The sequence below is a fragment of the Capra hircus genome, chromosome 18 (assembly GCF_001704415.2).
Source record: "Capra hircus breed San Clemente chromosome 18, ASM170441v1, whole genome shotgun sequence".
Taxonomy (NCBI): domain Eukaryota; kingdom Metazoa; phylum Chordata; class Mammalia; order Artiodactyla; family Bovidae; genus Capra; species Capra hircus.
In genome coordinates, this window is record NC_030825.1 from 2,867,680 (window position 1) to 2,894,511 (window position 26,832).

Here is a 26,832-nt window from a genome sequence, read left to right on the forward strand (position 1 = left end):
TCTGGGTGGAAAATAGAGAACCTGTTGCAATTGCTGTCAATCAAAAAGTAGTAAATGTATTACCATATGTAAAATAGATAGCCAATGGGGAATTTGCTGTGTGGCTCAGGAAACTCAAACAGGGGCTCTGTATCAACCTAAAGGGGTGGGATGGGGAGGGAGGTTCAAAAGGAGGGGACATGTGTACACCTATGGCTGATTCATGTTAAGGTTTGACAGAAAACAGCAATGTTCTCTTGAGCAATTATCCTTCAGTAAAAAGTAAGTTAAAAAAAAAAAAGGAAATGTGATTCTCAGATACAACTTCTCTTGCATCTTGCTGCGGTTCAAATAATTTCAAAATTCCCGTTATCAACAACAGAATTCACAATGAAACCCCTATCATGTTGTCAATATGATCCATGTGGCAGGATTGACTGATTTAATTTAAAATATGAAATTTTTTCGAAAACAAATAGAGGAGACCAGGGGCCATTTCTGAAACCTGGAAAAGCTCCCCCTAGGCTACCTTTCTTTCTTCATAGCTCACTGAGGAACTCGGCCTGTTTTCTAGTTGCTTTACAACTAATGCCATCCATGACTATCTTTAGAAATCACGTTGGCCAACGATTGTTATCTTGGGTAATGGAGGAAGTTCAGCCAAAATAGTATACCAGGAGCCTCTAACGGCCCAACCTTGGTATATTATTTCCCATACTAGACTGATACACGGGAATGCTGTCTGTAAACACGAGGAGACGAGCCTGTGATTGCTCCCTCCACCCCTTTTCCATGTGCCGAAAGAACATCACTCCATGCGATCACGGAAGGAAACAAGCTGCCCAAGTGCCAAAGCATAAACACGATACAGTCTTGATTTCAAAGGCTGTTTCCATTATTTACACTTTGAACGCCCAAGACCTTTCCATTCCGCCGACCTTTCCATTTCCGTGCGTCATATTTACTTTCGCAAGGGGAAGAGGTCCCTCCTGCCATTCTCACACCTTCTCCAGTGCCTAAACGGTACGGTCTCCAGAAAGCTAATTTTGAGCCAGGCCTAGTTCCCACACTGTGAACGCAAGCGGGAGGCGATTCCCTAAAGCCGACCCGAGCATTCCCCCTCCGCCACCTCCTCGTCGTTTGCCCTTACCTCTCGGGCCTAAGCTGCCTCAGAAACCCCTACCAAAGGCTCGGCCCATCTCCCTACCTAGCAGCTCTTCCTCTCCCCGGATTCAAGGAGGTCAGGAAGTTGCTTCCTTACCCTGTAGCAGGGAGGATGGCGTAGATATCCAACAGATCCTCAGTTGCCTTGAAGGCCTAAGCTACAGACAACGCCAACCCGCCGGCGTCCGCCATTACCTCCGAAGATTGGGACCTTCCGGTTGGCGCGCGACGGATAAAGGTCCCCACGGGCGCCTGAAGAATGTATATATAATTTTTTTAACTGCTTCTGTCTTGCTTCCACATCGCATTGAAAATTATTTAAATATTCTTGATGGCCGTTATTTTTTCCAGGAGAATATGGAATGAATTGGCTTTCTAAACTAGACAGTTAAAAAAACAATCTACAAATTCATTAGGCACTTCCATGGACAGCCCCAAAGACGTGTTGCGCCAACGAGGAGGGGGCCTCACGGGGCCGGAAGCGACGAATGAGGACGAAGATGGCAGACTTCGATTCCCCTCAAAAGCTGTCAGGCGTCCCTCGGCCGCCTGACGGGGTGGGAGGAGGCAGCTGCTCAGAAATCTCCACCGAGCTCATTCGCTCCCTGACCGAGCTGCAGGAGCTGGAGGCTGTGTACGAACGGCTCTGCGGCGAGGAGGTGGGGGAGCTGAGCTTTTTCTGGAAGGACGCAGAGGCAGTGGGCCTAGGAGCCGTCAGTGGGAAATTCGGGCTGTGGGACGTTCTCTTCTTGCCAAGGAACCAAAAAAGCACCTAGGCGAGAAGCAGGCGTGTTATTGAGTGTAGGTGGGGCGACCTGTGGAGAAGGCAGTGGCAACCCACTCCAGTACTCTTGCCTGGAAAATCCCATGGACAGAGGAGCCTGGTGGGCTGCAGTCCAAGTGGTCGCTAAGAGTCGGGCACGACTGAGCGACTTCACTTTCACTTTTCACTTTCATGCATTGGAGAAGGAAATGGCAACCCACGCCAGTGTTCTTGCCTGGAGAATCCCAGGGATGGGGGAGCCTGGGCTGCTTGGGGTCGCACAGAGTCGGACACGACTGAAGCGACTTAGCAGCAGCAGCAGCAGCAGCAGCGACCTCTCTGTTTACTCGGTCTCACGCCCCCAAGCATGCTTTCCTGTTACCTAGGCGATCTGCCCGCACTCATCCATTGATTTCCCTGGCCCTTAATCGCCAGATTTCTCTGCTAGAGCAAAGTTAGACTTGAGGAGTTATACGCCGACTCGCTTGCTTTTCAAAATAGGAAGAAAGGCTCTCTTGCAACGACTTGGCAGTTTAAAAGTTTTGAAATGCTCTTACCTCGTTATCTCATTTAGGCGGGAAATCATTGCAAATAAACTCGAAGCGTTTTAAGACTTCCTTCTGTTGGGAATGATTTAAGAGTGTAATTTTAGTGTTTCAGGTTAATTCAGGGCTTTATAGAAACTCAAGATTTTAGATTCAGATACTACTGTCTAATCTTGGACAAGTCGCTTCATCCCTTGTACTTACTTAGCTCTTATTGTTTAGTCGCTAAATCGTGTCGGACTCTTTTGCAACCCTGCGGACTGTAGCCTGCCAGGCTCCTGTATCCATGGGATTTCCCAGGCAAGAATACTGGAATGGGTTACTGTTTTCTCCAGATTATCTTCCCTATCCAGTAATCGACCCCTATCTCCTGCATTGGCAGGCAGATTATTTTTGGCTGTATTGGGTGTTAAGTTACTGCCTGGGCTTTCTCTAGTTATGGTGACAGGAGTTACTCATTGTGTGGCTTCTCTTGTTGCAGAGCACAACTCTAGGGCAGGAGGGTTTGAGTATTTGCTGGCCGGTGGGCTCTGTAGTTGAGGCTCCCAGGCTCTAGAGCACAGGCTCAGGGATTGTGATGCATGGGCTTAGTTGCTCTGTTGCCTGTGATATCTTCCTGGACGGGGGATCTGACCCCTGTCTTCTGCATTTGCAGGCGGATTCTTTACCACTGAGCCACTAGGGAAGCTGTACTTAGCCCTGCATGATATCAAATGAGGAGTGTGGGCTTTATGCTTTCTAACATTCCTTGCAGCCTTCTTTACTTTTCTGTGTGACTTGATGTGAATACATTTTTGACTGCCAGCCAGCTTCCTTGCCAGTCAGCAGAAAGATCTAAGCTGTGATCTAATAGTTTAGTAGCTGTTCCCTAAACCAAACTTTTATGAAGGTTGAGCACAGAAGGCAGCTTCGGCCTGGAGCAGGGATGGTCATTGGTATCTTTGAGAATTTTCAAATATTGACTTACAACAGCTCCAGCGGTTTTTAATACGTTTTTCAGCAAGATGTGCTTTGCAAAGTTCAGTACTAAGCTTGCATTCATTGAGTTAATCAATACCTTGGGGGGAAAGATTAAGTCAGTCTTACAGACAGAAGAATATTGGTTTTGTGTTTGTATTTATGTATGTTATTGTTTGGCTTACCTAACATCTGTAAGGGGTGTATAGTACTATCCCTATTTTGCAGATGAAACCCAAGCATAAGAAGATTACATTAGTTAAAGTAATTCAAAAATTGACTTGGGTGAGAGAGAATTCTATTTATTGCTTCTGAGTACTGATTATACACTAGAAGAGACTATTTATAACTGCTAGTTTAGAAGTTTCATTTCTTTATTTGAGCCTTTATATTTTAAATGCCTCCCTGTGTTAGGCACTATGCTAATGAAATTCAATAAAAGTTTATTTCGTCTCTTTGTTGTGTTCACCTCTAAGCTAGAATGAGATATGCCTACGATATCAGTTATTATGTAATGTAATAACAGCAACAATGAAGTATTATTTGTTAAAGCCCTAGGGAGCTTAATGACAGGAAAGAAGACATTTGAAATGGGATTTACTCTTCAACTAAGTAGTTAGATTAGATAACTCTTAAGGTTCTTTCTGACCATGCTAATGACAGGATGTTTCTGTTTCAGAAAGTGGTGGAGAGAGAGCTGGATGCTCTTTTGGAGCAGCAAAATACCATTGAAAGTAAAATGGTCACCCTCCACCGGATGGGGTGAGTCTTCAGTTCAGCAAGAGCTATTTTAAATTTCATCGGGGTCCACTGGATAAGTTATTATTTTTCCTAACTTTGTGTTATACAGTGACAGTTGAGTTTAAATTGGAAAGGAGAATTACCTCCAGGTAAAGTGACTACCCACAGGTGTGGTTAGGTTGTTCTCAAAGTGTCCTTGGGCCAGCAAGTATCAACATTGTTTGGAAACTTGTTAGAAATGCAGAGTCTGAGACCTCACCCCAAACCTACTATACCAGAAACTCTGGGGGTGGGGCTCTAGAATCTCTAGCTTAACCTGCATGTCAAGTGATTCTGATGTATGGCTCAACTTTGAGAGCCCCTGTTTTGTGTATTCTGTATATTTGCTAGTCATAAAAATTGCTTTGATTTCATCATCCTCTTAGAGTGTTGGTTAGTGCATTTCATGCTTACTTAGCAATGGGGAGATTCTGCACTCTAGTTCTTTGGCAGTACTTATTTAGGGCTGTCCTTTGTGTTTATTTAAATTAAGTTATTATTCAGTATAAGCCTAAGTTTTCAGTAAAACACTCTTGAGAAAAAGCTATGAATAGAGTGCATGGAGCAGAGTTGTGGGGAGATACAAAAGAAGTTTGACTTCCCAGGTGGCTCAGTGGGTAAAGAATCTGCCTGCAATGCAGGAGTCGCGGGTTTGATCTCTGGGTTGGGAAGATCTCCTGGAAGAGGGCATGGCAACCCATTCTAGTATTCTTGCTTTGAGAATCTTATGGACAGGGGAGCCTGGCAGACTTACAGTCCATAGGGTCTCAAAGAGTTGGACATGACTGAAGTGACTAAGCAAGCATGCTCAAGCAAAAGAAGTATTAATAGAAGACATAGTCTCCATCTGCAAAAATGTTTTTTCATCTCTTTTACCATCTACTCCTATGGATATGTATACTGACAATGTGTGTCTCCAGTCCAAATCTACAGTTGATTGAAGGAGATGCAAAGCAGCTGGCTGGAATGATCACCTTTACCTGCAACCTAGCTGAGAATGTGTCAAGCAAAGTCCGTCAGCTTGACCTGGCCAAGGTAATCCCATTGAGCTTTTGATATTTGAGTTAGTAGAGGGCAGTAAAGAAGCCACCAGATTAGAAATTAGAGCAGGACCATCCAATAGAAACCTAATGCAAGATACCAAAACAAGAGAAAGATATCACAGGAAAAACGCCAGACCAATAGCTGTTATGAATATAGACATACAGATCCTCAACAACAGTAGCAAATCATATCCAGCAATGTATTAAAAAAGACTAAACTGTGGGCAAGTGAAATTTATCCCAGTCATGCAAGGCTGCTTTAGACTATCAATTAATGTAATACACCAAATTGATAGAATAAAGGACAAAAACCACATGATCATCTCATAGACTCAAGGCATTTGACAAAACTAAATACCTGTTTTGATGAAAACACTCAACAAACTTGGAAGAGAAGGAACTTCCTAGACCTGATAGGACATCTTTATGATGTTAAAGATGGGCTAACATCATACTTACTGGTGAAAAACTAATTGTTTCCCTTAAAAGATCAGGAACCAAACAAGGATGTTAGCTCTTGCTGCTGCTTTTCAACATTGTACTAGAGGTTCTAGCCAGAGAAGTTAGGCAAGAAAGTGAAATAAAAGTCATTCAGGTGGGAAAAGAAAAAGTCTAATATGAACCGCATATGTAATTTAAAACTTCCCAGTGATTGTTTTTTAAAAAGCAGAACAGGAGAAAATAATTTTCACAATTTATAAACAATTGTTTAACCCATTATTTCAGAAGTTACTATTAAATGGTATTAATGGGACATTTTTACCTTATTTATTTTTGTGCTAAGTTTGAAATCCAGTGTATATTTTACACATATACATCTTAATTTGGATTAGTCACATTTGAAGTGCTCAGTAGTCACAGGTGGAGAGTGGCTGCTGTATTGAGCAACACAGGATCTGGGTTGTGAGTTTTGCTTGGTTTGTTTGTTTGTTGTCTGTGTGGCTTGTGGGATCTTAGTTCACTAACCAGGGATTGAACCTCATCCTCAGCAGTGAAAGTGTGGAGTCCTTAGGATTGGCTGGCCAGGGAATTCCTCATTCTTACTTATTTGAAACAAAAATACTTTCCATAAATTTTACATACATTATTTTATTTATTTTTAATTGAAGAATAATTGCTTTGGATTGGTTTCTACCAAACCTCAACATGCATACATTATTAATTGGATTGCAATGTCATGTTCCCAAAATGTCAGATATACTATGATTATGTTATAAATTTAACAGTATAAGCCAAATATAAATATGGATTATCTCCACTACTGCTTTATTAAAATAAATGACTGGTCACATAAATAAAACTGTGTGATGCTTGTCAGTAGTATTGACCATCACCCACAAGTTTTGTGAGTGGTAGTAGTAATGTTTTTTAGTTTACCAGTGAAGGCTGTAAAAGATCTCTGGTTACTTGGCTTCAGCCCCTGAAACTCCTTACCTCCTGGAGAGATGCTTTTGAAAGAATAGGACGTTGTTTCTAAGCAACAAATCTTTATGCAGAATCGCCTCTATCAAGCCATTCAGAGAGCTGATGACATCTTGGACCTGAAGTTCTGCATGGATGGAGTTCAGACTGCTTTGAGAAATGAAGATTATGAGCAGGCTGCAGCCCACATTCATCGCTACTTATGCCTAGACAAGTCAGTCATCGAGCTCAGCCGACAGGGCAAAGAAGGTTGGCATCCCAAACTGCTGCTTCCTAGTTTCATTACAAGCATCTGTCATCTGAACTCAGCAGTCTCAATCAGGAAAAGGAAAATTAGGACATTTAGGAAATTTTCTTGTCTGGTACTAGTATGACACAGTATAGGTCCTAGACCATCCCAGGGCAAAGGTTGTTATTCTTACCTTATGGAAAAGAAAACAATCCAGATCTACTGTTCCTCTGACCAGTGGGTTCTTTACACTGGACAATATTGCCTGTTTATACAATTAAAAGTAAATTTTTAGCTTTCTGTTCCGGACCGTCCATGACCTCCACCCACTCTTGTCTTTCTAGCCTTTTTTCATGCTATTCGCTCATACGTCCATTCGTTGTACACGTTTGTTGAGCTCCTCTTTAAACCAGGGTATATACTGCTTGGGCTTCCCTTGTAGCTCAGTTGGTAAAGAATCTGCCTGAAGTGCAGGAGACCCAGGTTCGATTCCTGGGTTGGGAAGATCCCCTGGAGAAGGAAATGGCAACCCACTCCAGTATCCTTGCCTGGAAAATCTCATGGACAGAGGGCTGCAGTCCATGGCGTCGCAAAGAGTCGGGCACGACTGAGCGACTAACACTAACACTTATATACTGCTTGCTGCTGCTGCTAAGTCGCTTCAGTTGTGTCCGACTCTGTGCGACCCCATAGACGGCAGCCCACCAGGCTCTCCCGTCCCTGGGATTCTCCAGGGAAGAACACTGGCGTGGGTTGCCATTTCCTTCTCCAATGCATGAAAGTGAAAAGTCAAAGTGAAGTCACTCAGTTGTGTCCGACTCTTAGCGACCTCATGGACTGCAGCCCACCAGGCTCCTCCGCCCATGGGATTTTCCAGGCAGGAGTACTGGAGTGGGGTGCCATCGCCTTCTCCGATACTGCTTGCAGTTCTCTGCAAATACTCTTCATCTTTCTGTGTCAGTGCTTTGCTGTTCTCATTCCCCTTGCCTAGAACATGTGTACCCCATACTCAGAAATCAAAATCTTGCCCATCTTTGAGAAACAAAATATCATCTCTGGGAAGCCTTTTCTGATTACTTCAACCAGAAATGTGACTTGTGGGCACCTTTCTCATAACACTTGTCATACACTGATTTTACTATAGTCATTTGTGCACAAACCTCATTTCTTGAAGATAATTGTGACTCCTGTGGCAGTGAAGGTGTGGCTGACTCACCTCTTCACCATCTATTGCTAGTACAGCGTCTCGCACACACTTAAGTGTTCAATACCTGTTTTTGGAACGCACAGACAAAGTGGCCTAAACCTAACACAGTACCATTCTCTACATTAGTTCTCATCTTCTCCCCATTGTGCAGGCAGCATGATTGATGCCAACCTGAAACTGCTGCAGGAAGCCGAGCAGCGTCTCAAAGCCATTGTCACAGAGAAGTTTGCCGTTGCCACAAAGGAAGGGGATCTGCCCCAGGTGGAGCGCTTCTTCAAGATCTTCCCACTGCTGGGTTTGCATGAGGAGGGATTAAGCAAGTTCTCAGAATATCTTTGCAAGCAGGTATGGCTCCTGATTGCTTGGCAGGATAATGGTACAGTTCTCCGCCTGCAAACCGGGGCACTGGATGGGTCCATTTTCTGTGGATACCTTATACCTCTGGATTTGAATCCCCTCTTCTTCTGTATCCTGGCAGGACTGGGTACACGCATTCATTCAGCACTTACTGTTACCAGTCTACTTTGCACCAGGCATGGCCTGGACATCTACTGATGTGTTCCAACAGACCAAGTGAAAGCATAAGAAAATCAAAATGTAATTTCTCTGACAAGTTGACTCACCTTTTCCAAGCTGTCAACCAGGGACTGGCTTCTTTTAAAAGCATTCAGAGATGTTGGTTAGGGGTTTTTAGACTCATAACCAGGCTTGAGGGCTCCCCTGATGGGTCAGTGGTAAAGAATCTGCCTGCCAATGCAGGAGTCACAGGTTTAATTCCTAGGTCAGGAAGATGCCCTGGAAAAGGAAATGGCAACTCACTCCAGTATTCTTGCCTGAAAAATCATGGACAGAGGAACTTGGTGGGCTATAATCCATGCGGTCACTAAACAGTGGGACATGACTTAGCGACTAAACAACACCAACCAGGCTTGAGTCTCAAAATAAGACTTGGAGGGGAAAAAAGCCCCAGGCTAGCAGCTCAAAAATTGAGATGAAGCAGGTTAAAACTGAAAAAGAAACAGGCTTCAGTTTAGTCTCTGCTCACCTTCCCCTGGAACCTCATAGGCGTGTGAGCACAGAGTTGTTATTTTTTTTAAGTGTGTGTCACAGTGCATCCTGTCCCCATCCCCCAGTTCTGTGTAATGGAACATCATTTTGCCATTCAGGAAAATGTGACAGTTCCGTATGTGCAGACACAGTTTACTCTCTAACGTGTGGCTGACTAAGTCAAACAGTAGCATGCCATCATTCATGTTGAAGTTGGAGAGAGCTGCAGTAAAGACTGTATGTTACATAAACATGGGGTATGTGGGAGACAGCAGTGGTCACCTCTCAAGAGGAAACTTAGGAGACCAAGAAACATAGATAAGAGAAAGAATTACTTTTCATCCAATACTCCTTTGTTCCTTTTGAATGTTTAAGTGTGTTTTCAGTTCAGTTCAGTCGCTCAGTCGTGTCCGACTCTTTGCAACCCCATGAATCGTAGCACGCCAGGCCTCCCTGTCCATCACCATCTCCCTGAGTTCACTCAAACTCACGTCCATCGAATCGGTGATACCATCCAGCCATCTCATCCTCTGTCATCCCCTCTTCCTCCTGCCTCCAATCCCTCCCAGCATCAGAGTCTTTTCCAATGAGTCAACTCTTCGCTTGAGGTGGCCAAAGTACTGGAGTTTCAGCTTTAGCATCATTCCTTCCAAAGAACACCGAGGGCTGATCTCCTTTAGAATGGACTGGTTGGATCTCCTTGGAGTCCAAGGGACCCGTTCTAAAAATTAACAAGAAATGAAATGTAACTGATTTATGGTACTTTTCTATGAATACTTTTTTTTATCAGTACTTTGTTATCTGAAACCTAGAAAGGGCTTCTACTGTTAATCCCTTAAAATTCCCTTGGAAGTACCCAGATTCTGTCTGCTACTCAACAGAGCACCATTAATAATAACTCTTGAGTTATTCTTTGAAACAATTATTGTAACTTGGGACTCTCTCCCCAGTTTAACAGCTGTAGATATTATCAAGGAAAAGGAAAGCATCATTAATCCCTCTGAATGGAAGAAGAGTTAACTACCATGTTAGGTTCTTTGTCTTGCCTGAGGTTTGGACAGCCCACAGCACCCAAGGGACACTCCTCTGTGCCATCTAGGCTTTCTAGCTTCAAGGGAAACATGGGGAAAAAAGCCACTGGGAGGTCTTTTAGAAAAACTGAGGCTAACCTTTGGTCTAAGAAATATTTGTGGATTTTCTACTTTTTCAGGTGGCCAGTAAAGCTGAGGAGAACCTCCTGCTGGTTTTAGGCACAGACATGAGTGATCGAAGAGCTGCAGTCATCTTTGCAGATACACTGACTCTTCTGTTTGAAGGCAAGCCTCTTTCTCCACTGCAGACACTTCCAGCACCTGCATCCTAGCTTTTCTTTTCTCCTGACCAGCCTGATGCCTTTACTTTAATCCTGTGGTTTGCTATTTACTGGTTTATTGGAGAATTCACATCCCAATTTAATATCTGATTCTCAAAGATTAGAGTCTCTCAGATGTTTTGTTCTCCCTAGTCCTTGAGAATAAAACTCCAAGAGTGTATTTAACTAAAAAACGACAGGGGAGAGAGTGATGCTCATTTCCAAAGATGCTCCTGTAGAAACTGTCAGTATAATTTATCAAACGCCTGCTGTTTACCAAGCACTGTGCGTAGGTAACAGATTTGCTTAGCAATTCCTGACACCAATAAGGACCATTTGTTCATTTGGGAAGTAAAACAGCCAGAAAGTGTTGAGTTAGACCCCAAGTCAGTCCTGGATAGAAGAAAGGAGTGCGTCTGTGGGAAGAACATTTGGAAGCCAGCCCTCTCCCTTTCTCCCTTCCAGGAATTGCCCGAATTGTGGAGACCCATCAGCCAATAGTGGAAACATATTATGGGCCAGGCAGACTTTATACGCTGATAAAATACCTGCAGGTGGAATGTGACAGACAGGTAGAGAAGGTGGTAGACAAGTTCATCAAGCAGAGGGACTACCGACAGCAGGTGAGCAGGGGAAGCTGACGGGGGTTGGAAGCACCGTCAGCCAGCAACACTGAACGGGATAAATCGGGGGCAGGGAGGCTGAGGGGGTGGGGAGTGCAAAGAAGACACAAGTAGGATGAAGACGTCAGATGCAGGCTGGCCTGCATCTTGGCACTGCCTGGCTTACTCTGGACGGGAGGTGTTGTCAAGGTGATGATGGCCTCAGTACAAGGCTGAGAAGGAAATAGAAAGGGCTTCCTAAAATGAACACAACAGAAACAGTAAACCACTTGTCAATCACAGAATGTGCAGCATTGCCATCTGGTGACTGAGTGAGGATTTGATTTCCTAAGGTCTTATTCAATGTTAAATAATTCTGTCTCAGATTTCCCCTTTATTCCTTAAGGACTAAAGGTAACATTTGCTTTTTCAGAACTTTAGGTTTCTCCATTTCTTTGAGCAGATAAAATAGGAATCAGTTCAGTTCAATTCAGTCACTCAGTTGTGTCTGACTCTTTGCGACCCCGTGGACTGCAGCACGCCAGGCTTCCCTGTCCATCACCAACTTCCAGAGTTTACTCAAACTCATGTCCATCAAGTCAGTGATGCCAACCAGCCATCTCATCCTCTGTCATCCCCTTTTCCTCCTGCCTTCAGTCTTTCCCAACATCAGGGTCTTTTCCAGTGAGTCAGTTCTTCATATCAGGAGGCCAAAAGTATTGGAGTTTCAGCTTCAGCATCAGTCCTTCCAATGAATATTCAGGACTGATTTCCTTTAAGATGGACTGATTGGATCTCCTTGCAGTCCAAGGGACTCTCAAGAGTCTTCTTCAACACCACAGTTCGAAAGCATCAATTCTTTGGCGCTCAGCTTTCTTTATAGTCCAGCTCTCACATCCATACATGACCACTGGAAAAACCATAAGCTTTGACTAGACAGACCTTTGTTGACAAAGTAAGGGCTGAAGGTAACATATGCTTTTTCAGAACTTTGTTTCTCCATTCCTTTGAGCAGATAAAATAAGAATAGAACTTAGAAATAGGAGTAACCCCATATAGTTTAATTTCTAGAACTCTAGGAGACTAGACATTAGTTCATTGGAATACCACTAGCATCACTTTTAAGTACAATAATAGAGGTGAACATTAGCATATAAATTAAAAGTAAATCTTTGGCACCTCCCGTTGAGAGCCTCCTTTTAACTTACCTGTTAAACAAACTAAATCTAAACATTCTTATACCAAAAGTCTGGAGGGACCAGCAGGAAGCAGATAGAAGGAGGGAGGGGAAGATTATTCTCATTTCTGTGATATATTGCAGTTTCGGCATGTCCAGAGCAACTTGATGAGAAATTCTACATCAGAAAAAATAGAGCCAAGGTAATAATCCTCTTTTCTTCACTCCATAGAAGTTTGCATCGCTAGTCAAGTATCATTCAGAGGCTGCTCTCTTACAGTGTGGTTTACATTCTAAGAATACTTTATCTGTGACTCTCTTTTTAGAATGGAATATAGCATACAAACAAAAGCATATGTATAACATGTTTGTGTTTTGTCAAGAATACTAGATCATTATCAATGCTGCAGTCTGGGTCTAGAGTTGGTGCTGTTAATCATTACAGTGTACTGAGCACAGAGTATAGGGAAGCATGTAATAAAGGGATATAACCTGGGCTGATGAAGTTCAAGGAAGGGAATCCTGAGGACATGATCTTACATCTGAGACTTTAAGGGTAAATAGAAGGGGATAATGGATAAATGTATACGTATGGCTGAGTCCCTTCACTGTTCACCCGAAACTATCACAGCGTTGTTAATTAGCTATACCCTTACACGAAAGAAATAAAAAGTTCCCTTTCATTTTTCTAATGAGTAAGTAGAGGGACTTCCCTGGTGGCCCAGTGGTTAAGGCTCTGTGCTCCCAGTGCAGGGGCATGAGTTCAGTCTCTAAGATTCCACATGCTGCGTGGCGCAGCCAAACAGATAAAAAAAAGAGTAAATAAGAATAAGGTGAAGTGTGTTCCAGGTAGAGGAGAGAGAAAATGTGCAAAGACTCCCTGTATTGAAAACCCAAAGAAGGCTAGTACAGCTGAAGTGCAGGGAGTTGGAGAGAGTCTGCCATGAGGTGAGTCTAGCGAGGTTGTCAAGTCAGGCCGTTTGGTGTTTGTATCCCAAGAGCTGTGGAAAACTCATGATTACGATATGACCGGATTTACGTCCTGAAAAGGTCTCTTGGACGTCAGTGTGGAAAATTAGTTAATTTTGTCTAAAATGTGAGGGAGGGGATCAACTTCATTCCTTATAAGTGGCTATTTGTTATCCCAGTACAGTTTGTTGAAAAGACTATATTCTTTCTTCATTGAATTGTCTTAGCATTCTTGTTGCAAATCAGTTGACCATAAATGTCAAGATATCTGGACTCTTATTAATCTATATGTCTGTTCTTATGTCAGTAAAACCACACTGCCTTGTTTGCTGTTAGCTTTGTGATAAGTTTTAAAATTGGAAAGTGTGAATCCGCTAACATTTTTTTTCCAAGATTGATTTGGCTTTTTATCTAGGTAGGTGATGGGTGTGGGACACAGTTTAAGGATGTATCCTAAAAAATGCCACCACAGCTACATGAGGGGTTAGGGAAGCATGATTTGTTTTACGTGAAAGATAGATCATTTTCACTTGAGCCACTGACAAAAATACGGGCTTCCCTGGTGGCTCAGTGGTAAAGAATCTGTCTGCCAATGCAGGAGACACGGGTTCAATCTTTGGGTCGAGAAGATCCCCTGGGGAAGGAAAGAGCAGCCCACTCCAGTGTTCTTGCCTGGAGAATCCCATGGACAGAGGAGGCTGGCGGGCTACAGTCCGTGGGGTCACAAAGAGTCACACGACTGAGCATATTACACTGAAAATAAAAATACATCTCCGCATCTCTTATGCAACTCTGGCAGCGTTTTTAGGGGGTGAATAATTCAGGTGAAACATGAAAATGGAACATGTGGTTGACCACCGTCTCTGATCGCAACTGGGCCAGCAGAGCCAGAAGGACCGCTTGGCAGAGCTGACCCTCCTGAGCCTGGGGGAGGGGGACTTCAGGACTCTATTTGCCCTGTAGCTCTTTTATCTGAAGGAATCCAGTGTCCTGCTTATGCTTTCTGCTCCACGTGTCTTAGGGAACTGGATCCTATCCTGACTGAGGTCACCCTGATGAATGCCCGCAGTGAGCTCTACCTACGCTTCCTCAGGAAAAGGATCAGCTCAGATTTTGAGGTGGGGGACTCCATGGCCTCAGAAGAAGTCAAACAAGGTAAAAGGTGTTGCCCGTGTTCCCTGGGATGGGTCGGGGTATAGTTGGCTCTGTTTTCTACTAGTTAAGTCACAGATTCTCTTAATGAGGAAATAATTGGGGCTTATTAGTCTCTGGGGGAGATCTGTGGACAAATTGACTCTCAGGAGGAAATCTGGACTTACCAGATTTTAGAATTGGACTGGGTCTTTGAGGCCACCTAATCATTGTACAGATGAAAATGGCTAAAGGCAAGAATGGTTCAGTGAATCTCCTGCTCTTTTCCCCACACCCTGCTTCCTCACCAGCTCAGATTTCAGGACTGGTGTTTAAGTAGGCAGTATGTGCACATGATAGATAGGTAGGTTGATAGAACAAAAAAATATACATAATTTCATGAGGGAACTTTAAAGAGTGATAAGAATATTCTAAAACTGGATTGTGGCTATTGTTACAAAACATAAAGTTACTGAAAAAAAAATCATTGAATTGCACATATACAATGGTTGAATTTTATGCTATATAAATTACACCTCATGTAGTATTGAAGCATAATATTGAGAAAACCTTTCACTCCCTCCCTCAGTCTCCCCGTTCCCTCAGTCACAATTTTTGAAGGAATAAATATGTTGACTAAAAAGGTGTGCCACTGTCCTATTTTACTGACACACTGACTCCAGGTTTTTAAGAAGAGTGTTTAATCCCTTCTGGTTGAGTATATGCAGAATTCTCTTAACTGGAGACCTGAAACTCACCCAGCATCTGTGGCAATCTGCGTGGCTTGTACCAATAATGCATGGCAAGGGAATTATTTATATGACCTGGTGGTTTGGTTTTTTTATTTGTTTTGGGCATTGCTACAAGATTTGTGGGATCATGGTTCCCCATCAGAGATCAAACCCATGCCTCCTGCAGTGGGAGCACAGAATCCTGACCACTGGGCCACCAATAAAGTCCCTGAATTGGTGTTTAAAAGAGGATTTGAGCTCATTTGGAGTTTGGTACTTATTGCTGTTAATAATGACCATGTATGTTCAGAGTTGTGCTGTTTAATACAGTAGCCACAAGCCACAGGTAACTATTTAAATTTTAATTAAAATCAAATAAGGGCTTCCCTGGTGGCTCAGGATGATAAAGAATCTGCCTGCAATGCAAGAGATGCAGGTTCAGTCTCTCGGTCAAGAAGATCTCCTGGAGAATGAAAGGGCTAACCACTCCAGTATTCTTGCCTGGAAAATTCCATGGAAGGAAGAGCCTGGCAGGCTACATACAGTCCATAGAGTCACAAAGAGCCAGACAGGACTGAACAACGAATACTTGCACTTTTCACAGAATTAAATAAAATTTAACATTCAGTTCCTCAATCATATTAAGCCCATTCCAAGTACTTAATAGTGGCTACTACATTAGGCAGCAGATACAGAACATTCCTATCACAGAAAATTTTGTTGGACAGCACTTTTTATAGAATGAAAAATCTAAAAACTGCAACCTCCAATTACTGTGATTTCCAGTTATCTCTAATAATGCCGAAATGTTTGGAAATAACGCATTGTCTAAAAACAGTAATTAAAAAAAATATGGACTATCTACATAAGATATCACACAGCCGTTAAAGATCAGTAAGCTAAAAAGAAAAACTACATAGAAACAATGAAATATTTATGATGTAATTTTTAAGCAGGATATAGAATTGTATCAGTACTGTGATTGTAACCATGTAAATTATGTACAGACTTGGAACAGAGACTAGAAAGGGACCTTAAAAAAAAAAAAAGATGTATTTCCTTTGGGGAAGAAGAGTGAGTATTCCTTTCTTGGCTGTCTCCTAGAGCACCAGAAGTGCCTGGACAGACTCCTCAATAACTGCCTACTGAGCTGCACCATGCAGGAGCTCATTGGTCTATATATCACCATGGAGGAGTACTTCATGAGGGAGACTGTCAACAAGGTAGGACAGAAGAAACCCCCCCCCTCTCCCGGAGATGGGGCATCCTGTCCAGGAAGCCAGGCTGATGGCCGAGGCATGTCGTATTTCTCGGTCCTGCTTTGAGAATACCCTGGCATGCCGACTAAGTGTACTGCTTTGAATGGTCAGAGGGCATCTTTGGGGTGATCGGGCTCTTCATGGACCCAGCTGGGACTTCTTCCCCAAGGGTCATAGAAGAGCATCTCAGCTACTCAGGAACCTCTCTGCCCCCGGCCTCCATAGCAGTGTGTGGGTGAGGAGCCGTGGAGAAGATGGGCCTCCCCTGGTGTCTTATATCCTGCATACCAGATATTCTCGAGGCAGACACCGTAACTACTTAGTTTCCTAACATTGGTGATCAGTAGGGAAGTGAACTGTTTTAGCAAGGAGGAGCCACTCCAAGCGGTGACCAGAACAAGCTATTTTAGGAAAAGCACAGACAAAGTACAGGACTATCTAGGACCATGACAGAACTGGGGCCCTCACTGGGCAATCTGCCTCTGGGGTAGGCTGTGGCGCTGGACACCTATGAGAAGGGCCAGTTGACATCCAGCATGGTGGATGACGTCTTCTACATTGTTAAGAAGTGCATCGGCCGGGCCCTGTCTAGCTCCAGCATCGACTGCCTCTGCGCCATGATCAACCTCGCCACCACAGAGCTGGAGTCTGACTTCAGGTACAGCCACCACCCTTTCCACTCTCTGGGAGGCGGAAGGGTCCTCCTGTTGGATTCCTGGGGCCCATTTTGTTTCTCCCTTTTTTTCCCTTATGATTCAAGTTCAGTTCTATACAGGCTATAAGCTCCTATCCATAGCAGCACATCCTTGACTCCAGGCAGTTGTGCAGCACCCCGATACCTCATAGGCCAAATCTGTATTCCCCGGACTGGATTCTTTCCGGCCCTCAGACTGAGGAAAGGGAACAGGCACCTCAGATGAAGGCAGCAGCTGTAATGTTAATGGTGATACTTACCTCTGCTACCAGGCAGGCACTGTGCCGATGCCCTGCTCCCGTTCAGTCCTGACAGTGCCCCTGTGAGGTGGGAGCCGCTGGCTCTCTTCTGTAGATGAGGGACCCGGGGCCCAGGGAGATCACACATCTCAGAAGTGGTAGAACACGGAGTGGAGCCTGACCTTCACATGCTGTTGTCTCCACGCTCACATGGCGCTGCCTTCACCAAGCTGTGCTTCCTCCTGAGCGTGTTGGAGCTCAGCGCCGCTCAGTGACAGCCTCGCAGTCAGTCAGGAGCCGGCCCCATCAGTGCCTTTGAGGGGGTGCGGCCTCTCAGGCCCTGACTGCTCAGGGCCTCCTGCCCCCTGGGAAGAGCAGGCTACGCTGCTGGCTCAGGGTGGTGAGCCCGCTGGTGCGCCCGTCCTGGAGGCCAGGCTGCGTGCTGCCAGTCCCCGTGTGCCCCTCTGCCCCAGGGACGTCCTGTGTCACAAGCTGCGGATGGGCTTCCCAGCCACCACCCTGCAGGACATCCAGCGCGGGGTGACCAGTGCCGTGAGCATCGTGCACAGCAGCCTCCAGCAGGGCAAGTTCGGCACCAAAGGCATCGAGAGCACCGACGAGGCCAAGCTGTCCTTCCTGGTAGGCGGCCCCGCAGGTGGGAGCTGGGCTGCGCCGTGGTTAGCCAGCCGTCGACTGGAGACTCCTCCTCCAGTGTCTGCAGAGGCGGAGAATTCCTCCTTTAGGGAAGGCTCCTTCTGGAGACTCTGAAACCATTTAAATCTAGGGACCTTTTTCAGAGCAGCCTGAGCCAGGACATGTCCTGTTCCTGCCAAGAAGGCTGGCCGCCTCAGAGCTCCCCAGTGCCCATTCCCAGGAGCACCCCCAGCTGTTAAGGGCTCCACTGAGTACCAGGCTTGGATGACATCTGTGCCAGCCCCCAGACCGCTTCTCTGAGGGTGGCCCACAGTGGGGGAGGGGGCTGACCCATTAGGCCTACCAAACTGCTTTTATGGCACACTTCTTAGACTTTCAGCCTCCTCAGGAAGGTGAGCTTCTTCAAGCGCTACTACCCAACATGACAGGTGTGTGACAGCTGGGGAAAAAGTACGGGAGGATGAAAGGGTTCATACCGGGCAACAACCAACTTGTGATGAGCCCAAAAGAATGCACATGAGTCCTGGGCCTGTGGTCAGGCCTTTCTGGCACCTGCTGTCTTGGTGTGTATGGGTACGGTGCTATCAGAGGCCGTTCTGCCCTCCCCGCATTAGCCAGACTCTTCTCGGCTCCTGGGGTTCAGAGACCTGAAGGAAACATCCGACAGTGGAGCTCTCAGTCGACAGCAGTCCACAGATGGAGTCCTGAACACCCTGCAGGGGATGCAAAAATGTATATGTGTTTTTTTCTGGAAGCAAGGTTCTTAAGCTTTTATTATTCTTAAAGGGAACTATGACATCAAAAAAGTTGAGACGTTGGTTTCAGAGACAGAAACCTAAACATGCTAATTTTTACCTTGTCCCCATGCAAGGGAAAACCACAGTAACCAGTCCTCAGACAGATCCAATGAAGTCTATTCAGGCAGTCCTACTTTCTCCTTGTCATTGAAAATATTTTCCCTGAGCATGGGTCCTGTCGATTTAGGATGTCATGGTTGTTGCCAAAAAAAACACAACAGGATTCTGTCCAAGAAATTATTGCCTCTGTACCTTTAGAGAACTTTGCCAGCATTTCTGGCAACCAGCTTCATATAATCATGAACTGACTTTAATTTTTCATTTTTATTTGCATTCTATTTCATTCTTCACAGAACTTTCATTCTTTCATTTCTCTGCTCAGAAACGACTCCCTGCTACCTACCACATAGAAACTAGACATCTTTGCCTGGGCATTTTGCTGAGGGCCTCCTGAGTCTGGCACATCTGTCCCTCTAGTCCTGTTTTCCATCCCTTGGCTCCATGGGTCCCCAGGAGGCTGGCTGCTATGCGCTCACACATTTGCTGCTCCCATTCAGACAGCTCCATTGTTTGAGGCCCAGAAGATAAGGCCGACAAGAAAAGGTGATGCTAAATGCTTGGTGACAGTTTTCTAGTTTTCCTGACGCCAAGTACTTAAAATGTCATCACTCCCACCACAGGGCCTACTTCTTATGTCACCTTGATTTATTTGGCTGTCAAGATGAATTCCCCGACGGTGCTGATATATCAGTCACTGTGAGCTGGGATAAGCCCAGTGAATCCATGCTTACAAGGACTGTCAGTACAAGGAAACTTTGAAATCAATACCACTTGAACCCAAATCCATTTTCCCCTCATGACAGATTTTTCTTATGCCCTCAAATGCCTTGGAAACATTGATGTTATGGCTTCCATCCTTGAGCTGTCGTGACAGTGCAGCTGCTTCTCCGGAGGCTGGTGATGTTGGTGGCCAGGTGTTGCGACACGCAAAAGGAACACCTCCAGTGTCATCCATCCAGCGTGCACGCAGCCGCAGCAGCACTGCCAGCAGCACGGCCTTCCAGCTCCAGCTGCAGGATGCGGACAAGGGCAGTGTTCCTGCGAAAGACAAAAGGGACATCCAGTCCCAGTCCCTGGGGTTCTGAGCCTCTTTCACCCAGAAATCCTGAAGTTTCTGGCTTGCCTCTTGAAGCATCAGCTTCTCCCCATCACCTCGGCCTTCCTGGGCATGGCACTAGCACACCTGTTAAAGGGGAGCGTGGTTGTCTCAGACTCAAACTTCTCCCACACAACGGCTTCCAGATCAGTATTCCCAAACCACATCGGTGGTCATATAGTGTCCACCCACTTTACATATTCCTCAGCCCCACCCCGCGTCCAGGATCGCGTAGCACCTGCGCCCCAGGCTGACATCACCCGTCTCTGCAGTCCTACCTCGTGTCATTTCCCTGCACGTAGACCCCCTGACTCTCCTGGTCTCCAGATATGTTTTGGGGTTTTCTGCCACCCTGCATTTGCCTTTATTATCCTTTCTCCAGAAGATAGTTATTCATTCATTCCACAAATGTTTATTGAGAAACTTCTGTATATCAGGCACTGTTGTGGGGTTTTGAGCTGCACTGCCCAGTATGCTGTGGCTATTTAACTTGAAGCTAAAAATCCAGTTGCAGAGTTGCACCAGCCACATTTCGAGTGCTCAGTAGCCACACATGGTTATTGCTACTGTACTGGACAATTCAGATTTAGAACATTGCCATCATCAAGAAAGTTCTCTTGGACAAACTAGATAGATCCCTGCCTTCGTGGAGCTCTCATTCGAGTGGGAAAGGCAAACAAGAAACAAATAAGACAATATCAGATAACCCTAAGCACCATCACGATGATAGGAAACCGGACAGTGGGCTCGCAGAAGCTGGTGGGGGTGGAGAAGTGCACCCGCCTCTCTCCAGAACTATCTCCTAGCCTCCTGAGCCCCTCTCAGGTGCCGGCTCTGCCATGGGCTTCCTGCTGTGCCCGGTTTCTTTCCTCTAAATGGCCATCACAGTTTCTACCTTAATTGCCACTTTTGTCACCACTGCTTCTTACGATTGGTGTTTGTGCATCAAGCTCATACGGAGGTGAATTATAGAGAAAGGAGCCCTTGACCTGGAGTGGGGAAACCTAAATTCTAACGCTGGCGCTAACGCTGTGGCCTGTCCGCTCGCTGAATCGCTATCCTCCTCTGCTTTATGTTTCCTTGTGGCGCTTATCACTCCCTGACATTTATTACTGACTTTGCTTCAGGAATGTACACTCTACAAGGGGCTGAATTTTTTCTGTTAACCACTTTCTTCCCAGTACCTTCCACAGTGCCTGGCACATAGTGGGCACTTTAAATATTTGCAGAATCAAGAGTTGACTGACCTTGTTGGGTCATTTCACCCTCTTAGGTGTCTTGTTTACCCCTGTGAGCTGGCTTGATAATACAGTTGACTGGGTTTGAACTGCACAGATCCACTTATACATGGATTTTTTTCAGTGGTAAATACTATAGCTCTGTAATTCACGGTTGAATGTATGGATGCAGATTCACAGATGCAGGTGGGCTTCCCAGGTGGTGCTAGTGGTAGAGAACCTGCCCACCCATGCAGGAGGCACAAGAGACGCAGGTTCAGTCCCTCGTTTGGGAAGATCCTCTGGAGAAAGAAATGGCAAGCCACTCCAGTGTTCTTGCCTGGAGAATCCCATGGACAAAGGAGCCTGGTGGGCTCCAGTCCGTGGGGTCTGAAAGAGTCAGACATGACTGAAGTGACTCAGCACGCACGCACAGGTGTAGACCTGGAGGGCCAGCTATGAATTATATGCCGACTTTTTACTGTGCCCGTAACCCCAGTGTTCGAGGGTCAGCTGTACTTGTTTTGCAGAAGGTACTTGGCAGAACCACAGACCTAATGGTCGAGCAAATACTTGATAGGTAACAGGCTCTCAGGAAGCATTTCTTAAATCAGTGACAGCCTTTGCATCACTGACCTTGGCTTGGAGATTTGGAGGCCCAGGATTTCTCCCAGACTTGTATGCCTACACATGGAACAAAAAGACCTGAAACCCTATATCTCTACCTCTGAGGTCAGATAGCTTCTCTGCCTCTTTGTGTCAGGCCCTGGAGAAAGGGCAAGCCTGGTTCACCATGCTACCTGCTGAGACCTGAGCTCCCTGCCTGGTGACAGTGCTGAGGGTGGTCCTTAGCTGCCCTGAACCTCAGGAATGGGTACCAACAACAGTGAGCAGGAAGTGATGTTCTTCTGTCCTGTCTCCCAGGTGACGCTGAACAACGTGGAAGTCTGCAGTGAAAATATCTCCACTTTGAAAAAGACGCTGGAGGTAAAGGGGACCCTGGCTGTCGGCTCTCTGCGGCCGTCCCATGCCTCCTGTTGAGAGTGAGCCCTGTGCGCTTCTCCTGCTGGGGCCGTGGCATTCCGGGCATTGAGCCGGCTCTTCCTCAGAGCACTTGAGGGGGTTCGTTAGTGATTGAGATAGTAGCAGCGCATCTCTGAACTACAGGAAGATTATGACCCATGAGTTGGGAGATCGGAATTCAGGTTAGCTCTTTCAGCACATACTTGGCATGTGACCCTGGACAAATCCCTGAGCCTCACTTCTGTCATTAATGAAATGAAATACAGATCTCCATGGGGCCCTGCTCCTGGTTTGTTGGGTAGCCTGGTTAAAAAAAAAAAAAAAAAAAAAAAAACAGGATTGAAAGCACTTTATGAAAATAATAAAGTCTTTCATAAATTTTGAGATAAAAATGATTCTGAGGGGAATTCACTGGCAGTCCAGCGGTTAGGACTCTGCGCTTTCACTGTGAGGGCATGGGTTCAATCCCTGATTAGGGAACTAAGATCCCACAAGTTGAGTGGCACAGCCAAAAAAATATATAGGGTTCACTTAACCCTGTAGAGAGCCAGTTGTTGTCATCGTTTTTTAAAGGAGGGCCACATAACAATGGAAGTTACTTGGGCTTGTCAGTCAGATACTCCTGAGTTCACATCTCCATTTGACCACTGGCCAGCTGTGGGGCCTGAGGTAAGTTCTCTAACCTCCCTGAGCCTCAGTTTTCTCTCTTGTAAACAGGAAGGATGGTCTCTGCCCCACAGGTTTGTTGTGAGAATTAAGACTATAAAGCACCCGGCATATGAGCAGCATGCAGTGGTGGTTAATGATTGTATCAGTAGTTACACACAACAGCATGGAGCACTTACTCTGTTAAATACTAGAAAACAAAGAGCCTAGCTCCACTCCACTCCTGAACGCCGCCTCTGGGAGAGGAGAGGAGCCAGGGTCCTGCCTCCCCGCAGGCACCAGTACCTGTGAAGGCACTTTGCTGCAAAAGCACAGGGCTCTGTGCTGAGGCTGGTGCTGAGCGCTGGCCTTAGGGCTGGGCCACCTGAGGCGGCCAGGAGCAGACACAAGGAGAGGGCCTCCACACTGGTGGGCTTCCTGAGGGAGGCTCGAGGGGCTGCTGTAAACTGGACCAGCTTAGGAATTCTCCCCAAAAAGGTCTTAAAGTGGAATAAAATAAGCAATAGTCACAAAGGACCAGTAGCATAGTCTCTCACATAGTAAGTATTCAACACAGTGGCCATCACTGTTGTTCTTAGGTCATGGCACGTTAAATTGTGTCCCTGACTTTTTCTGTAACATTAATTAGTCTGCTGGATTTTGGTCCCTTAGCAGCTCTTCCTCACTGCTGCTCCCGCTGGAGCCAAAACAGCACAAACTGAGGAGGCTATAGGAAATGCAGGCAGCTCCTGGCAACCCAGAGCAGCGTCCCTGTGCGCTCTCTACTACTCAGCCTTCGTGCGGAGTTTACGAACAGGTGCTCTGGAGCTGTAATCCCCGGCTTCATGACAGTGCTGTGTGACTTTAGGCCAATTACTAACTTCTCTGTGCCTTAGTCTCCTCATCTATACAGTGGAAATAATAATAGTACTCACTTCATAAGAAAAGTACTTTAATAAAAGTAAAATGCTTGAAACTGGGCCTGGCACACAGTAAGCACTTAAATCTTAGCTGTGGTCATGATGATATTCCTTGGGCTCAGAAGCCTGATGGCTGGGTGTTCTCTCCTAGAGTGACTGCACCAAGCTGTTCAGCCAAGGCATTGGAGGGGAGCAGGCCCAGGCCAAGTTTGACAGCTGCCTTTCTGACTTGGCTGCCGTGTCCGGCAAATTCCGAGACCTCTTGCAGGTAAGCCCCAGTCCTGGGCTTGTGTCTTGCTCTGAGACTATCATTACTGGCTTATCGTGGGTTCCACAATATAAGGAAACGGGGGTGGTGGGGAGAAGGCGTGAGGGAGCAGAGTGCCCACCACTGAACTTGTGCGAGTCCCTTGAAGACTCCAGGCTTTCCGCACTGCTACTGCCACATTGACAAGCTGGCGTTAGGGTCCTCTAGAATCTCCACTCGGCCTTCACAGTGCCCGGCACTCTCAGGAAGGTGCTCAGGAGAAACGGAACCACATGGGAGCTCAGACCTGCATGGCCTTAGCCGGAGGCACTGCCTGGTACCAGGCGCTGAGAAATCAGACCAACCCCATGGCTGCATCTCTGGCCTGGACCTGAATCAGGATATATCTCGAAAGGAACAGGTTGTTCCTGGCCTCCTGGATCAGCATTATCTCTGCTAGATCTCAGAGAGGGCCTGCAGAAAAGGCTCCGAGCTGAGGATGCCCTGGCAGACAAAGGGTGGACGGAGCGGAGAAAGGGAAGGGATGGGGCACGTGCCTCCCGCGTCTGACACGTCTCTGCCTTGTCCTGCAGGAAGGGCTCACAGAGCTGAACAGCACAGCCATCAAGCCGCAGGTGCAGCCTTGGATCAACACCTTCCTCTCTGTCTCCCACAATATCGAGGAGGTCAGCCTGACCACAGGCAGCTGTCAAGCCCAGGATTGCCCCACATTCCCTGGCCCCCAGCGGTGGAGCTGTCTTACAGACTGTACCTTACGTATTTCTCAGGCTCATCTCCCTCACCCTCGAAGGCTAGCTTCCTCCCAGTAACAGGTTGTTCTTGCAGTCAGAGGGCTCCAAAAGACATCTAAAAGGAGTTTGCCTTGATGTATTCTCTTTTATTGAGGCTCTTTTTGCCCCACATCTTTTCATGGCTTCCCAGCTGGTGCAGTTGGTAAAGAACCTGCATGCCAACGCAAGAGACACATATTCGATCCCTGAGTCAGGAAGATCCTCTGGAGGAGGAAATGGCAACCCACCCCAGTATTCTTGCCTGAGAAATCCCACGGACAGAGGAGCCTGGCGAGCTATAGTCCATGGGGTCACAGAAGAGTCAAACACAACTGAGCATGTATACACAATCTTTTCATTCCTGTAGAACACAAGATACAAGAGGGGGTAAACTGCCAGGAGGTTTACCATGTTGTTTGGGCCACCGCTTCAGTTGCTGGTCAGAAGTATGATGCAGAAACAGCAGTTTTTGCCAGCCTGGTTTTAAGCTGGCTTTAGGCTAGATGAGTCATAAGCTACAGAAGTGTTTCCCTAGAGGAGAGGAAGTGGGGTGGGAGTGAATGGTCCTTGGAGAAGTCCCTGCTGACCCACCTTGCTTCCTGATGTAGGAGGAATTCAGTGACTATGAGGCCAACGATCCTTGGGTTCAACAGTTCATCCTTAATCTGGAGCAGCAAATGGCAGAGTTCAAGGTGAGCAAGGGCTCTCGGGACCAGTCTGTAGAATTCGCCACCTTTGCCAAATCAGCCGCCCTGAGGCTTCTCATCGCACTCCTGCTGGGAGCCCTGGATGCCCTTCCAAGCCCCAGGCTGTGGAAGCACTCCCGACAGCTCGTATGGAGGCAGAGGGGCAAGGTGGGACCCCCACTGACGTCCAGTCTCTGCGTGCAGGCCGGCCTGTCCCCAGTCATCTACGACAGCCTGACCAGCCTCGTGACCAGCCTCATCACAGTCGAGTTGGAGAGAGTGGTGCTGAAGTCCACCTTCAACCGGGTAACATGAAGACAGCACAGGCCTCCACCCTACTGTTTTCCCTAAGTTGGACCAGTCTGTGCCCTCCCTGCTATCCCAGGCCCTGTGCATCTAGGCTCAGCGCTGCCCTGAGGCAGCAGAGCCAACTGAAGCACATCCGAGTCCCCGCTGGCCTTGCAGCCAAGCACTGAGCAAAGCTGGGGGCCGGTGCTGCTTGGCTGGAGGGCTAGGCCTTGAACTCGTGTTCCCTTGCAGCTGGGCGGTCTGCAGTTTGACAAGGAGCTAAGGTCACTCATTGCCTACCTCACCACAGTGACCACCTGGACCATCCGAGACAAGTTTGCCCGGCTCTCCCAGATGGCCACGATCCTCAATCTGGAGCGGGTATGTGGGGCTCCCCTGGCCTTGCCAGAGTAAGGTGACTCAGAGGAGAGGCAGAGACAAAATCTGGGTCTCCAGCGGCAGCCCACCCAGCCCTGCCGGCCACCTCCTTCCTGAGTGCCCCTGCACTGCCTCTGGTGGAGTTCCTGGGCCTCCCCTCAGGCTGGCCCGTCCTTGCTGACCCTCTCTGCTCTTCCCACAGGTGACAGAGATCCTAGATTACTGGGGCGCCAACTCGGGCCCGCTGACGTGGCGCCTCACGCCTGCTGAAGTGCGCCAGGTGCTGGCCCTGCGCATAGACTTCCGCAGCGAGGACATCAAGAGGCTGCGCCTGTAGCTGCCGCATGAGCCCAGCCGGTTCCCCTGCTGGCAGCGGGGAAACAAGGCCTCGACTCAGGCCATTCTCTGTTCTCAGGCCTGTCGGGGTGCTTTAGGGGACAGTGTCTCCCCATAGAGAGAGGTAGGTCTGCCCTGGCTCCTAACTAGGTGGGACCGCCAGGCGGGCCAGCCTTCCACACGGAGGGCCATCCTCTCGTCCTTGGATGTGGCGGCACGAGAGCTGCCTCCCTGCCAGTTCCAAAGGACTCGGACCTGGGGACCTGAGGTTTACTCCAAAGCGAGGCTGTGATATTTATGACCGCCCTGAATAAACAGGCTCCTTGGAGAGAGGCCAGTGTGCTGTTCCCAGGAAGGGCTGGATGCTGCAGGGCAAGCCAGGTCCACGAGCTGCGCTGAAATGCG

General features: G+C 46.9%; 2 protein-coding genes across 5 annotated transcripts in view; one reads left to right on the forward strand and one right to left on the reverse strand.

Annotated features, from left to right (window-relative positions):
• SF3B3 (splicing factor 3b subunit 3) overlaps positions 1-1,355 on the reverse strand; it is a 38,983-nt gene extending 37,628 nt beyond the window's left edge. Inside the window, exon 1 of the mRNA XM_005691787.3 lies at positions 1,241-1,355. The gene's annotated coding sequence lies outside the window, so the exon portion shown is untranslated. The remainder of the gene's footprint in view (positions 1-1,240) is intronic.
• On the forward strand, positions 1,621-26,760 carry COG4 (component of oligomeric golgi complex 4). 4 transcript variants are annotated; one of them, XM_013970919.2, is made up of 20 exons: positions 1,621-1,802; positions 4,088-4,170; positions 5,109-5,223; positions 6,728-6,902; positions 8,241-8,434; positions 10,347-10,452; positions 10,953-11,110; positions 12,411-12,469; positions 14,257-14,390; positions 16,202-16,320; positions 16,848-17,014; positions 17,763-17,928; positions 22,038-22,100; positions 22,710-22,805; positions 23,853-23,969; positions 24,542-24,634; positions 25,348-25,431; positions 25,630-25,731; positions 25,966-26,094; positions 26,294-26,760. In XM_013970919.2, exons 1-20 carry the CDS (start codon positions 1,632-1,634, stop codon positions 26,426-26,428), a joined length of 2,466 nt encoding a protein of 821 aa, XP_013826373.2. In that variant the 5' UTR covers positions 1,621-1,631; the 3' UTR covers positions 26,429-26,760. The 4 variants fall into 4 exon arrangements, with proteins under 4 accessions (XP_013826373.2, XP_017917169.1, XP_017917171.1 ...); XM_018061680.1 differs by having other exon boundaries at positions 25,348-25,731; XM_018061682.1 differs by lacking the exon at positions 22,710-22,805.